The sequence below is a fragment of the Pimephales promelas genome, chromosome 24 (assembly GCF_988280905.1).
Source record: "Pimephales promelas chromosome 24, fPimPro1.hap1.1, whole genome shotgun sequence".
NCBI classification, from domain to species: Eukaryota; Metazoa; Chordata; class Actinopteri; order Cypriniformes; family Leuciscidae; genus Pimephales; species Pimephales promelas.
The window spans coordinates 27,284,035-27,299,133 of record NC_142792.1 but is presented as its reverse complement, the minus strand read 5'-3'; the positions used below and the strand labels follow the sequence as shown (position 1 = coordinate 27,299,133).

The following is a 15,099-nucleotide window of genomic DNA, read 5'->3' as shown; positions in this document are numbered from 1 at the left end:
CAAATTATTTCTAAATAAAATGCCCTTAAATTAATACCATTAGTTAACAATTCTTCCAATAATCTAGTGTAACAACATACACTCATAACATCCACCCCTATTGTTTTGAATTAGATTGTTGGACAGACCAACTTCTTGACATATCAGTGATGCCATTTCATATAGGTTGTACAGCTTTAAAGCCATCTTGTTAAATTTAACAAACAGCAATTGCGGTCACAAACATGAGTAAAGTTAATTAGAAAACTTTGGGAACAATAGAAAAAGTTCAAATTAGTTGCTTCTCTGTGTGGTGGTTCACGTGCGCTCCGCACACACACTAGTGGACACACAGAAGATTGTGCACACAGTGCTACAAGACAGCGCTGATTGCTCAAATCATAAGCTGCAGAAAATGACAGGACCATAACAAAAAGAGAAGAACTGGTGACACACCCAGACCCATGAAACAATCTACCATTTGAAAAACCATGCAATATACAGTCCCACATACACTAACAATCACTCTCTGATTTAGCTCTGCGCACCACCAGAGAATCGGCCAAGCTAGTGGGTCGATCTATGGCAGCCCTGGTGGCCATAGAGACATTACAAAGGCTGTTACAAACTTCTTGGCTAAGGACATGATGTCGTTTAGTACGGTGGAAAACGTAGGATTCATGAAAATGATTTCAGTCATAGACCCCAGGTACGAGCTCCCTGGGCGAAAATATTTTTCACGCACGGCTATCCCTGCACTTTATGGTGAAGTAAGGGAAAGGGTGGAGGAACAACTGAAGTCAGCGTCATATTTTGCGACCACAGCTGACCTGTGGTCAAGCCGAACCTCAGAACCATACTTGAGCCTGACAGTCCACTTTATTGACCAAGACTGGAAGCTCGTCAGCTTATGCCTGCAGACGGTCTATTTTCCTGAGGACCACACGGGCGAAGCAATTGCAGACAGACTTGCAGATGCGCTCGCCTCCTGGGGACTCCGCGAGGACCGACAGGTCTGTATCACCACAGATAGCGGGACCAATATCATCAAAGCCGCTGAGTTGAACAGATGGACAAGACTGCAATGCTTCGGGCATCGACTGAACTCTGCTATTGGTAACTTATACACAGCTAATATAAATGGTAGTGTTACGTTAAAGCTTTTTAGTTAAAATTAGCTAAATTTATATAATGAGCCAGTACATCATGAATCCAATATCCAACCCGTGTTTTCGTCTTATCCTGGATCACTACGGTACACCTATAATAAGCGTTTATATTCGGACTATTTTACTTCGGCTCGGCTCCGCTGCAGAGTAGCCCAGTTACAGTACCTGCGTGATTCGTCATAGACATAAACGGAGAGAAGTAGTTCCAATATACATATTGCAATTTTCAATTTTTCTCTTTATCTGTCTACAGGGAAAATTAACCAAGACAAGCGGGTGGACAGAGCAATTGGGATCTGTAAAAAGGTGGTGGCTGCCTTCTCCTACTCTCGGAAGAAGAAACGGGACCTCGCAGCTGCTCAGGAGGAGTATCACTTGCCAAAGCACAAGCTCATCAGTGAAACACCAACAAGATGGGGCTCCCGTCAACAAATGGTGAAGAGGGTTCTGGAGCAGAAAAGGGCCATCACTGAAGTCCTTTTAAAGGACAAGAAGACCAGACCACTGGTTCCTACCTGGCAAGATGTGGATGTTTTAGAGTCTAAAGAGTCCAGACATCTGCCATTCCTCAAAATTCTCAACCTCTGTCATGGATGTTAATGGAAACACAACTGGGTTTGGAAATTTGGAAAATATTGTGCTCAGGGTTTGATAAAAATGCGGACAGCAAACGTTAAACCACATTAAAGGAACACTCCGACTTTTTGGGACTTTAGCCTATTCACCTTACCCCCCAGAGTTAGATAAGTCCATACATACCTTTTTCATCTCCGTGCGTGCTATAAGTCTGTTTGACGCACCCACCGCTAGCCTAGCTTAGCACAAAGACTCGATGTGACTGCTTGCAGATTTCATACTGATCCAAATGAGTGGCAAAATAACGCAAACGTTTTCCTATTTACATGTTGTGATTTGTATAGTCACATAATGTACAAATAACAAAGTCAAATGAGACACAGACATCTTTTAACCGTATAAAACCTGGGAACTATTCTCTGAAGGCGAAGCACTGCTACTTTGACGGCGTAATAACCGCATCACCGGAGACACGCCGTGGTGAGGAGCGGAGAGTTCGCTCGGTGTTTGGGTAATAGAGTCAGCAATTTATAAATAGTAAAAGCGTAGTTTAGAGTCATGGGTTTTCGCTCTATTGTAAACAGCTGCGACTGTAAACAGGGGAGGTAATACCATGTTTCACAGAATTCCAACTAAAAACGCTGACTGGATGAAGAAATGGCTAACTTACTCTGGATATTTATCCAAACACACCTAAGATTATCAAGGGACATTATGTTTGCTCGGTACATTTCAATGAGGACGACTATTTTGAAAAAATGGAATTTGCCACACGGACCATAATGTGCTGAAGGATACGGCCATCCCATCGATAGCACAGACAGGAAAAGTGGATCACCTGCGGCTGAGGTAAGTGTTCCGTTATGTTTTTAGATGACCTACTGTAACAGTGCCTTTAGCCAGAGCTAATGTAACGTTAGTGACACTATTATATGATTAGGGTATGAATATGTTTTTATCTTGATGCGGTGCGGACGCGCTTGGGGAAAAAAAAACGAGCACGTTGAACTTGCACCCTGCGCGCGGCGCGCCTAATAGCCTAAATTTGAAATAACCATGGAAATAACGAACTTGAGCGTGCAAAAGGGTAGGATAGGCTGTGAGTTCATTGTGCAAAAACAATTTGTGCTATTACTTTCCCCTTATTCTATCCTATAGTAATGCAATACTGTATATTATATAGGCTACTGTTGAATACATTTGGTTCAGCTAATAAATTGCATTTAAAATATATTGATTCCTGTAATAATAATTATTTATTCATGATATTTATAAATCTGGGTGCGTTTTTGGTTGGAAATCAATGAAACATGGTACTGTATTACCTGGTCTCCCCTGTTTATTGTTACAGCTCATACAATAAAGCAAACACCCATGATAAACTATGCTTTTCTATCTAACGTTAGTAATTGCTGACTCTTTATTCCAACGCTGAGCGAAGCGAACTCTCTGCTCCTCGTCACGGTGCGTCTCAGGTGATTGTTATCACTCTGCCCAAGTAGCAGTGCTTCCCCTTCAGAAAATATAGTATTTATACGGTTAAAAGATGTCTGTGTCTCATATGGCCTTGATATTTGCACACTCTGTGACTATACAAACCACAACATGTAAATAGGAAAACGTTTGCGTTATTTTACCACTCATTTGGATTACTATGAAAGCTGCAACCATTCACATCCAGTCTTTGTGCTAAGCTAGGCTAGCGGTGGGTGCGTCAAACAGACTTATAGCACGCACGGAGATGAAAAAGGTATGTATGGACTTATCTAACTCTGGGGGGTAAGGTGAATAGGCTAAAGTCCCAAAGTCGGAGTGTTCCTTTAAATCACCTCACCTCCCACAGAGAAATAATTCCATCCAAAAAAAGCTTTTTACCCAGTTATTAATTACCAAAAACATTTTTACTCAAATCTCCGCTAAATCTAATGACCATTTGCTAACGAAGTTATGGTTTTACACAATCATTTCAGAAATAAAATCATGCTGTACATGTAAATTACAGTATGAACAGTAATGTTACATTTTAAGTAACGTTTACTGTACAAATAAAGCATATTTGAACTATTCTTACCGTGTTCTGTGTTTTCCGACTCGACTTGCCGTTGTAGGTTTTTCACAGTGCGGCGACAGTTAAAATAGGCATGTTTGGTCAGCGGGTCTGCCCAGCGTCTGTAGCGAGCCTGAATTCAACATTCATCAGTCTACAGTTAGCCAAATTATTACAACCTGGGCCAATTTTTTGTACACCGCTCTTGGCTCTGTCCACATATGGATGTCTGAGGATGAAGTCAAGATGACTCTACCCGATGAGTTCCAGGACCTAGACACACAAATGGTGATGGACTGCACTGGACTGAAGGGTTTAGGGGCTGTCCGACAAGCTGACATAAACAACAGTGAACGTGAAACCAAGAGTTTTGTGTATGAAAACATGAAATTGCTGGACTATAATAACTCACCAGTTATAATCTTATTCTCTGACAAATTTGACATTAATAATTCATGCTGTTTTACTTGAGTTTAAAGTCCTAAACCACATATAGGGACAAAAGCACGACAGACTCGATCAATAAGTGAGCACACTTTCGACGTGCGATTTCAGAACACTATAGGGAACAAGCACGTTCTTTTTGCCCGTTTGGACACTTCACACACATTTGCACTGCCTGTTTGGTTTACCTGTTAACACATTCATAACGTGCGTTTTGTCCTACTCAAAACACACATTTTCGATGGCCATTTTTGTTACGATAAATGCGCGTCAAAAACAAACGCGCGCTTATTTGGTAAATGGTTTGCCTGTTGAAACGCTTTTGACGTGTCAGTGTGCACTCAGACGCCTGACCAGGCGTTTATGAATACTTTAGCTTGCCATAATTTCATTGTTAAGTCAATGTAAAGACGCATTTACGCGAATTCGCCTCATTCACATGTCCATGGAGAAAGTCTTTTCTATCATCTCACAGTATCGCAATACAGTATCGCAATGTAATGTTAACATTATTACTTTAAGCAGTACAACTGTTTCTACTATGATGGTTTAACTTTGCAATCAATCCGTGGTTCAGCAGATGCTGATATAAATTAGCCTACCCTATTAATCTATTGATTTAATTCTTGCATGTGTTTCCATTGTGCATGATCACAGTTCATATGTGTGGGAAGCTAGAGTAAAAATATTGTGTTAGGCTACTTCATGAGTTAATAAGATATATATATAAAACTGATTATGGAAAAATATGTGTTAGACAGACTATTTCCTCTATAGTGTTTTCTAAAATATAATAAATATCTCAAATCTGCAATGCTAAAGGAAAAATAATATGAGAAAAGTCAAGGGTAGAGAGCCCCACTAAAGAAAACAAACAAATGAAACATTTTCAACCTAACATGAACATCTAAAACTCTGTTAATCTCAATAAGATCTTCTGAGCGATTCACTGTGCCAGTTAATGTCCACATACTTTTGGCCATGTAGTGTAGGCCTAGGTACAGTGAAATATAATGTGTCATTATAACATTTTCATCAAGTTCAATATTTTTGATTTAGAATGGATTTGAAATCCAAGAGGCAACGCTACACAAGGCAGTGGAAAAATGCACGTAGATCATTGGATGAAAGGTTTATTGGAGAGGAATCGTCAGATCATCCAATAACACCTCAACACATCAATTCCATTGATGAAGACATCTCAAGTGTTATTGAAAGTGTAGAAATTGGTGTCAGTGGGCAGAGCTGCAGTTCGGGACCTGACCGTGTGGACGATGGTCTCAGTAAGTGAAAGTGCATTTCAGAAACAGAAGGAAAACAAAATGGCCTCAACTTCACTCACAACTTTCCTACAAGTATGGGCAACAAAACACTTAATCAAACATAATGCCATTGATGATCTCCTTAAAGGACTTAAAGGACTTGAACAAAATGGACATTGCTGAAAACTCCAAGAATCGTTAAATCAGTGGTAAAGTCTGTAATGGAGTGTGTCCACTTTAATTTAAGAGAGAGTCTTAAAGCTGAGAGCAGCTGCAGTGCTATCCAAGGGAGATAGCGGAAGGAGTTAGCACATTGGAGCTGTCATTTAATATAGATGGCCTGCCTATTTTTAAAAGCAGCAGGACACATCTTTGGCCCATCCTCTGTGCCATTCACCTGCCACCCATCAGTGTCTTTCCTGTAACACGTGACACTTGGTCCCACCAAACCAACGATTCTGGATTTTACTGAGGAAGCAATAAAGGACATACTCGACATATTTGGAAAAGAAATAAAAATGATGTGTTCTGTGTGATACACCCGCTAGAGCCATGGTAAAAAAGATCAAACAGTATTCCAGGTATTATGGGTGCGACAAGTGCACAACAGAAGGGCACATGAGTTTCTGGGTGAGTGACTTACTAAGAGGTGGACAACCTCACTCTACGCACTGTAATGAAGTTTTATTCTTCCCCGCAAAAGACCAGGAGACTTTTGAGGTATCTTTCACGCAAAAGTTCTTTATTGCGTCGCTGTAGTCATCTCAAAATAAGTCTGATTTAAAAGAACCTTACATTCTGATTTATACATTTCAAAGAGGGTGGGATTACATGAAGCTGGAGACACTGAGACAAAGCAAATGGTAATGCATGCGACCCTGGAGCTCCAAGACAAATGGTAACCTAGCAGATGTTCAAACCTCAAACAGGCATTTTCACACGGTGAGACGAGAAACAGGAACGGCCTAGCTTTCCCGTGTGGTCACAGGACAATCAGGAGGGTCACACTGGGAATTCCTACTGTTTTCAGACTTTCTCCATTTAAAACATTAAATTAAACATATTAATAAAATTTGTAATCTCACAGCACCAATGACACACACCGTTGTAAGGCCTGCTAAATCGATCCAATGGCGGTACTCGATCAGAGGCGAAGGTCTCACACGTGTTCCGTCTCTGACTGACAATGACTGACAATCAACGCGGCTGCTCTTAACTTTGAGGAAACATGACAATTATATCATTATTTCCTCGAAATGTATGTCGGAAAGGTAATTTATTATACCATTTCTTAATTTAAATGACTATAGTATTATTATAAGAGTAAATAAAGTGCATGGTGGTGTCATCTGGCAATAAATTTAAATGTTTAACCGTTTGCAAAGCTGCCTTGACGCTCTTACGTCGTCATATTATATTAGCGCACATTATCTGATTTCATTGTGCGAAATGATTTCCAGGCGGTAGCTCTAGTCGAAAGTGATGGGCGGAGTAGTGGGAGTGGCCTGCGGAGCTTGGCATTGCAATGCACTATGGGGATCGTCTACAATCCACAAGCATTAAAATGTTATTTTCTGCCTTTTATCGGCCAAGAAGAACCCAAATTAGAAATTTATGATACTATTCTACTACATATATGACCCACTTTCAATACATATTCATGTCTCCAGCGGTGGAATTACCCTTTAATGATAAGTGCACAGGCAATGCAATCCTCTCATACATGAGAGAGCTACTCTTTCTTAGCATCACAAAACTTAGTTAACAAATAAAATATACAGGAAAAGGGTAGAGCACGTCTAGCATCTACAATGGTCTCATCTCATCTCCAACTACATCATCACACATGGTACATGTCATGAGTGACGTAACCATCTCTTTAAAACTGCACTATAATGTGATGAACATAAATACACAGTAACAATCGTTATGTTCAACACTTTAACCTACACAGTTTAAATTCTCGTTGCACTCAAACAACAGATCTCACAGATAAGGTTTACAACAGTTAACACCAAAACTTCTGGGATAGCTGATCTCCCTTAACACTGTCTCTTTGCTGCTTTATACCTGCTCCTGTTAATCAGGGGATCAGGGATCAGGCAGGGATGTGCATTATCAGGGATGCTGTATGGCTTGGCTATTAAACCTCTGCTTGTGAAAATAAGAAACTGTATAGTGTTTTGAATAACCTGTTGTATAGTGTTGCACTTCAACCTCACTGCTGTTTCCTGTTATGTTCATTTGGTTAAAGATCTTTATGGTGAGAAAAACCTCTCTCACACCTTTGCCCTAGAGAGGAAACGCTTCAGTGAAGTAGCTGATTATCAGGGCACATCCTGTCACACAAACATATGCATTTATATTGAAGAAAAAGCAGAAAAACTAAGAACCACTAAGAAGAAAACATTTTACTACAGTCTTTTCTTTTGATGGCAGACTCTCCACATAGTTTCACAAATCCTTTTGAACAATTAAATGTCTATGAATTAAATCACTACTAGTTTTCTGCAAAATGTCTTGGTTTAAGTTTTCACAGTCCTTTATGAAACCACAGAACTGAAAGCGGGTTTCAAAGCAACTTCTGCTCAAGACAGTTCAAGTTCAGTGGAGGAACAAGAAACATCTTCTCATCATTATTCATGGTTAGTAAATACTACTTCATACAATTCTGACATATAAACATAAAAAGTTACATTTATCCATTCAAATTGATCTAGACTTATCAAACAGCACTGACACATTGTGTATACCTTTTTAGATTGATTGCAAACAAAACTCAAAGGAATATTTGATATTTTACAATGATTTTAGCAGATTTAATCAACAGCTTTCTGAAGCCTTATCCTGTATGTCTCTCAGCTCAGACTGTATCAAATTTCTGTCTTCATTAATACACACATTCATCTCAAACTTTACATTAAATTATTCATTTAGATCATGTGAGAGTATATTAATCATAGTTAGTCTGTACACAGTAACATTCTGTGTCAAACTATATTATAATCTGAGACTCGTATTAACTTGCATGATTATATTGTCTTGTAAAAAGAGAATTATAGGACTTCTTTAACAGAAGAGTTTGGATGTGTTGATTTTGAGAGTCCTGGTCCAATTACAGCTTAATTTCCTCATCTAAATATCATTTCAGTGCTTATGTCCATATGTTAGGAGTGAAACTACTTCAGATATTTTTCTTTTTGTCCTGCAGCTGTGAATCTGAGAATGGCGATGGCATCTGTTAAAAAGCTGCTTCTGAACTCACTGGAGAACCTGACAGAAGATCCTCTTAAGAAGTTTCAGTGGAACTTAGAGAATGATCATGAGTGCATAACAAAGTCTGATATGGAGAATGCAGATAGGATGAATACTGTGGATAAGATGGTGGATTGTTTCGGACCAGAAGAAGCTGTGAAGATTACGGTGGAGATCCTGAGGAAGATCAACCAGAATTATCTGGCTGAGCAGCTGGAGAACAAACACAATCAAGGCAATTTTTAATTTACTGTGACTAATGTAATTGGGTTGCAATATGAAGACATCTGTCACTGTTGAAGCACATTTAAATTAAATGGTGTAAATTCCTTAGTGAATTTATTCGTATGTACTTTAGTATACCTAAATTTATTTGTGCTATACATTGGTATACTGTAAGTGTGCTAAATTGGAACAGCTAATTTTATACTAAATGCATTTTAGTTGTACAAAAGCAGTACTGAAGTGCAACTAAATTTGCATTTGATATACTTGCTTGTGCTAAAGATATAGATTCAGATTCCTTTTATTGTCATTGTAAAAGATTACAACGAAATTCCATTTGCACCGAGTGAGGACGGATCTCAAGCAATAAATAAAAGAGTAAAAAGAGAATAAAAAGCATATCTAAAAACAATAAAACTATATCAATTACATTTGTAAATCTCCAGCACACTTCCTCAACCATCAGCTTGTATACGGCCAACATATTTGTAAACATAAATAGATACAATTTATCACGCAATCCCAATTAGCTTGTTGATTTCATAATAGTGTTCAGTGTAGTGTAGTATTCAGTGTATTGATGGCCCTTGGAAAAATACGTTCAACAATCTAGTCTAGTGGTGCTTGTTTTAAATGATCTGTATCGTCTGCCTGAGCCCTGTTACACTGTACGAGAATTGAACATACATTAATATTATACTGATAAAACTTTTAGTCATTTTAAACACATTGCAATGTGCATTCCAAGTAAACTTTAAGTGTGCTAATGGAATCCATATATTGTGCTTCAAATACAATAAAGTAATCTTTATAAATAATGCCACAGCTTCAGAATTAGATCAGATTTTCTGAGGCATTAGACTTCGTATCCATCCAACTTCGTATCCATAGAATGACGAGAGAATCTGCAAAGGGATGGATTGCCTGAGGAAACATTGTGTCGTTATAGGAGAGGAATGTGGACAAACGTTGACACAACCTATCAAAGGTTGGCTTGCTCAACCAAAAATTCTGAACTCACTGCTCCGCGTTAAAGCCCGCCACGATCTCACGAAAGTGCGTATATCTATAGCACAAATTTTATTTCTCGTGCCATTTACGATACAAATAGTATCACAATGCGTCCATATGATACGCAGTTTTTGCGTGCAAATGATATGCACTTGTATGGAGTTAGTGTGTAATACGAACAAACTCCACACCCCATATCCTACCCAAGGGGTTTAAGCGTTTATCACAGGTTTGCGTTTAAAGTCTGTAGAGAGAACAGTGTCGTGTTAGCGGCCCTTAATTTAATAGCTAACGATCGTTGCGACGGAAGTGAATCAATCAACACTAACTTCATCCAAGAACTGCTATAACGCCAAATCTCTATTACCTTAAATCATCCATCTATCTCTGTAAAGCTGCTTTGAAACAATGTACACTGTTAAAAGCTCTACATAACTGAAGATGACTTGACTTTACAGTGCATATCATGCATGCAAAAACTATTTTTGGAGCTTTCATGAGATTGTGCTGTATGTTCCCACCAGTCCTGAGATCAATAATGGAAGCGTAAGCGCAGGCTCTGCAATTATGGCTCTTTTCGTCTATACTATACTACAAACCCATATATATATTGATTGAGACTTAAAGGGACTATGTGTAACTTTTCATGTAATTTATTATTTAAAATCAATATATTTTTTCATAAATATGTCCTCAATGGTGTACAAATACCTCTGCCAATTATTTGACTTATCCTCGTAAGCGAAGAATTTATTATCTTTATATACATGAGACGGGTAGGTCCACGGAGGCTTTCATGTTGTTCCGCCATCTTTAAAAACAATAATAGCAGGGAGGGACATAAAGTACTAGGCCAACGCGTTTCCACAGCGAGGTTTCGTTCAGAGCCGGCATGACGTGACTGAGCGTAGCAGAGGCGGAGGAGCGGAGCGGCAGAAGGCACTTCACGGCCCCGGCAAGTTTAAAAGCTGCATTGCAAATCCTCGTCGCCAGAAAAGTGAAAAAAAAAAAAAGATCGTAAAAGGAAACAATTACAAAAAACACGAGTTAATGTCGGGATAGCTTTTTCCAGGTGGATAGAATTAATGCAGGAGAAAGTGTTCAAGAGACACTGAATTCCTGCTTTCTTCTCTGCAGGTAAATCAAAGTTACAGTCTAGATTACAAGCTTTTTTTAATTGTTTAGTTGTGTACTTTATCATGTAGACAGATGAACATTTATAGTAAAAAGTTGATGTTGATATCTAATGCACGTACTTCAGAAAATATCAAGAATAAAGAAGGTATAAATACTAATTACAATAGATCATGTTTTTTACAGTCAGTAATTCATACTGTAAAATTCGTTTGTTCGCTGTGTCAAGTTGCTGTTTGTTTGAAATAACAAACCTGTTCACCCGAAGGAACACTCGACGAAGTGCTATTAGAAGACATCCTGTCATAGCTTTTCGGTACATAATGGCTACCGTAGATGCAACACGCATTTGAAAAAGCGAGGTGCTGGAGAGCACAAATTGTTTGAATGCAAAATACATTTTCACTGCTAGAGGGCAGCAATTCCTACACAATGTCCCTTTAATGATATACATACACTCACCTAAATGATTATTAGGAACACCATACTAAAACTGTGTTTGACCCCCTTTCGCCTTCAAAACTGCCTTAATTGTACGTGGCATTGATTCAACAAGGTGCTGAAAGCATTCTTTAGAAATGTTGGCCCATATTGATAGGATCGCATCTTGCAGTTGATGGAGATTTGTGGGATGCACATCCAGGGCACGAAGCTCCCGTTCCACCACATCCCAAAGATGCTCTATTGGGTTGAGATCTGGTGACTGTGGCGGCCATTTTAGTACAGTGAACTCATTGACATGTTCAAGAAACCAATTTGAAATGATTCGAGATTTGTGACATGGTGCATTATCCTGCTGGGAGTAGCCATCAGAGGATGGGGACATGGTGGCCATAAAGGGATGGACATGGTCAGAAACAATGCTCAGGTAGGCCGTGGCATTTAAACGATGCCCAATTGGCACTAAGGGGCCTAAACTGTGCCAAGAAAACATCCCCCACACCATTACACCACCACCACCAGCCTGCACAGTGGTAACAAGGCATGATGGATCCATGTTCTCATTTTGTTTACGCCAAATTCTGACACTACCATCTGAATGTCTCAATAGAAATCGAGAATCATCAGACCTGGCAACATTTTTCCAGTCTTCAACTGTCCAATTTTGGTGAGCTCATGGTTGCCTCTTTTTCCTATTTGTAGCCTCGATGAGTGGTACCCGGTGGGGTCTTCTGCTATTGTAGCCCATCCGCCTCAAGGTTGTGTGTGTTGTGGCTTCACAAATCGTTTTCTGCATACCTCGGTTGTAACAAATGCTTATTTCAGTCAAAGTTGCTCTTCTATCAGCTTGAATCAGTCGTCCCATTCTCCTCTGACCACAGGACTGCCGCATACTGGATGTTTTTCCCTTTTCACACCATTCTTTGTAAACCCTAGAAATGGTTGTTTGTGTAAATCCCAGGAACTGAGCAGTTTGTGAAATACTCAGACTGGCTCGTCTGGCACCAACAACCATGCCACGCTCAAAATAAAAAATCACCTTTAAGTCACCTTTGTTAAATCACCTTTCTTTCCCATTCTGACATTCAGTTTGTAGTTCAGGAGATTGTCTTGACCAGGACCACACCCCTAAATGCATTGAAGCAACTGCCATGTGATTGGTTGATTAGATAATGGCATGAATGAGAAATTGAGCAGGTGTTCCTAATAATCATTTAGGTGAGTGTATATATTTCAATATTTAGCTCAAGTCAGTTTAGTATTGATTCGGCTCAGTTCCATTACTGTAATTACGTGTATTTTTGGCGTACGTGTGATAAACTCCTGTACACTCACTCCACACTGAACAAGCAAAAGACATGATAGTAGTGTTTTACATTTTTCTCATCTGTGTTTAGTTGCGACCCCAACATCTGAGGAAGAATTCCATTCAAGGCAAAGAATGAGGAAGCGTTCCTCCTGCTGCATCAGCCCCCCACATAGCGGATCTTCTGTCGGCAAGCAATCTCGGTTGTCAGCTCATATGCCTTCGCCCCCGGACCCCTCTCCAACCGTTGCCGTTGCTGTGCTACAGGGATCTCCATCAGTTGGTGAGTGTCTAGCAGTGGCTAGGTTTGCGCGTCTGGCCTCCTCCACTGCCTCTATCGCTGCTTCAGCACTGGGTTTCTCCAGCGACAATGCCAAGCCCGCAGCAACTACCTCTATTACTATTGCTAATTTGCAAATGCTCCTCTCACATTACTCCCCGATAATAAAGAATTATGGCGGTAGAAGCCCCAGAAATCCTGTGTATTGGGAACTCTATTATTAGGTTTGTTAACCTTCCTAATGGCATAGTTTACCATTTTTTCGGGCAGCAAAGTAAATTTTTTTATTGATTTTCTCCCACTGCCATGTGAGCGTAATCCCTCTGTGCATACCGTGATTGTCCACTTGGGTACGTGTGACATAATGACTAGACAGTCGATGAAACTACAACAGGAGTTTGAGTGTCTGATCTCTACTGTTCAAAACCTGGGCAGAATTAGCATTTTGTCGGGTCCTCTACCAACGATTAGGCGTGGAAACGAATGTTTCAGCAGGCTACATCAATGGCTTTACAATATTTGCACAGCGACAGGCCTGGCCTATATTAATAACCTTGACACCAGCATGGGAATTATACCGTGGCCATGGCTGCTGTTGCCCTACATTTTGGCCTTCATGCCCTGAGAAAAAAAATCATCCTATGGCCATAGTAGCCTGTGTGCCCTGGCCCTGTCCAAGTTCCATGTATAAAGCGCCAGTGCAGCATAGCGCTTGGTGCCCCTAAAAAAAGAGTGGAAAATGTGGAGGCCAAATGTGACCCGCTCTGGTGAAATGAGTCGGAAGTCGCAACGTTCTATTTTAAGATATGGGCCGATTATGTGGAAAAACAATGAAATAACAAAAAAATTTTTTTTTTGCTAATTTCAAAGAACAGACATTCAAAAATAATCTCCCAAAGTTTCGTAGTCCAGATAATTGAGTAAAGGTATTTAAATAACGATTAAAGTTGTCAAAGCTTTAAATTCGCTGAAATAAACATTGCTCTTCTCAACTCCCCTCATCACCTCTGAGCATTTCCCGGCTATCCCCTGAAACTCACTGGAGGCTTCTAACCTAAGCTGTGTGAGTATATTTATCTGCAAGAAGAATATAAGGCTGTAACGATCGCGACACTCAGATCCACGAACCTGTGTCGCGGTGTGAGAAGACAGAATCACGACACCGACACGTCCCTTCAACTCCCGAAGTTATCCTTCACGTCCAGACCCAATGCTAGCTACCACATCTTTAAATTACTATTAGTATTATTTTAAGTTAACATTATAAAATACGTAGACTTACACCACAAAACTAGTTAAATTATTTCTAAATAATTGTTTAAAATTGGGCAATTTCAGCGTTATGGAGGAGATCCATAATTTCCAGATAATTAAATCTTTTAATCAATTGGCCTATGTGAACCACACTGCACAAACCAAAAGTAATACTCACCGGATGAAGAAGGGTTGACTCTCTCCAGAACATAAAATCTTTATTTTATTTTCCGTGTTGGGATTTATGAGGAAAAAACAATCCGAACGTGACCGTTCTCTGGAAGCATGCAGCACTAAAACTTTCACAGAGCTTAAACAGAAAGCAAGCACAAAGTCTTTCTTTAAAGTGAATTTCGTTTTAAAATAATTATCTTAATTTAAATCAATGTTTCATCAACCAATTACTAGTATTTAATAATAAGAAATAAATTGCAGACAATGGATCTATTCACGACGCGGAGACGCGCGGCACGTGAACTGAAGCTTGAACCGAAGTCTCATGAACCGAAAGTAAACTATCCTAGCCTCACAGACCGGTCTACTTTTAAACACAACCATTCAAAACGAAAGAAAACAGACTGCTCTCTGCTTATTTGGGCTAATCCGTATGAAAACTGAATTTCTCTTTGACTCCTCTTAATCTTTCTGATTTTAGAACATTTTTGTAAAAGTGACTTTTTAATTATTTATTCCAAAAAAAATTAAAAATAAGTTGA

At 39.5% G+C, this 15,099-nt stretch overlaps 2 protein-coding genes across 2 annotated transcripts in view; both read left to right on the top strand.

Moving 5' to 3' along the window:
* Positions 1 to 626: 626 nt before the first annotated feature.
* Positions 627 to 1,748, top strand: LOC148969319 (zinc finger BED domain-containing protein 4-like). Its single transcript, XM_089126786.1, has 2 exons — positions 627 to 1,095; positions 1,402 to 1,748. The coding sequence occupies exons 1-2, from the start codon at positions 627 to 629 to the stop codon at positions 1,746 to 1,748; spliced, it is 816 nt and encodes a 271-aa protein (XP_088982912.1).
* Positions 1,749 to 7,814: 6,066 nt separating this feature from the next.
* Positions 7,815 to 15,099, top strand: part of LOC148969318 (NACHT, LRR and PYD domains-containing protein 3-like) — a 57,337-nt gene continuing 50,052 nt past the window's right edge. The window contains exons 1-3 of the mRNA XM_089126979.1: positions 7,815 to 8,122; positions 8,689 to 8,967; positions 12,941 to 13,132. Coding sequence (XP_088983105.1) covers positions 8,703 to 8,967; positions 12,941 to 13,132 — 457 coding nt within the window. The 5' untranslated portion in view covers positions 7,815 to 8,122; positions 8,689 to 8,702. The remainder of the gene's footprint in view (positions 8,123 to 8,688; positions 8,968 to 12,940; positions 13,133 to 15,099) is intronic.

Bases quoted from the DNA above. Each gene is read 5' to 3' on its own strand.
- LOC148969319 (XM_089126786.1), top strand. From the start codon at position 627: ATGTCGTTTAGTACGGTGGAAAACGTAGGATTCATGAAAATGATTTCA. The intron at 1,096-1,401 runs GTAACTTATACA...ATCTGTCTACAG, and splicing joins TCGACTGAACTCTGCTATTG to GGAAAATTAACCAAGACAAG.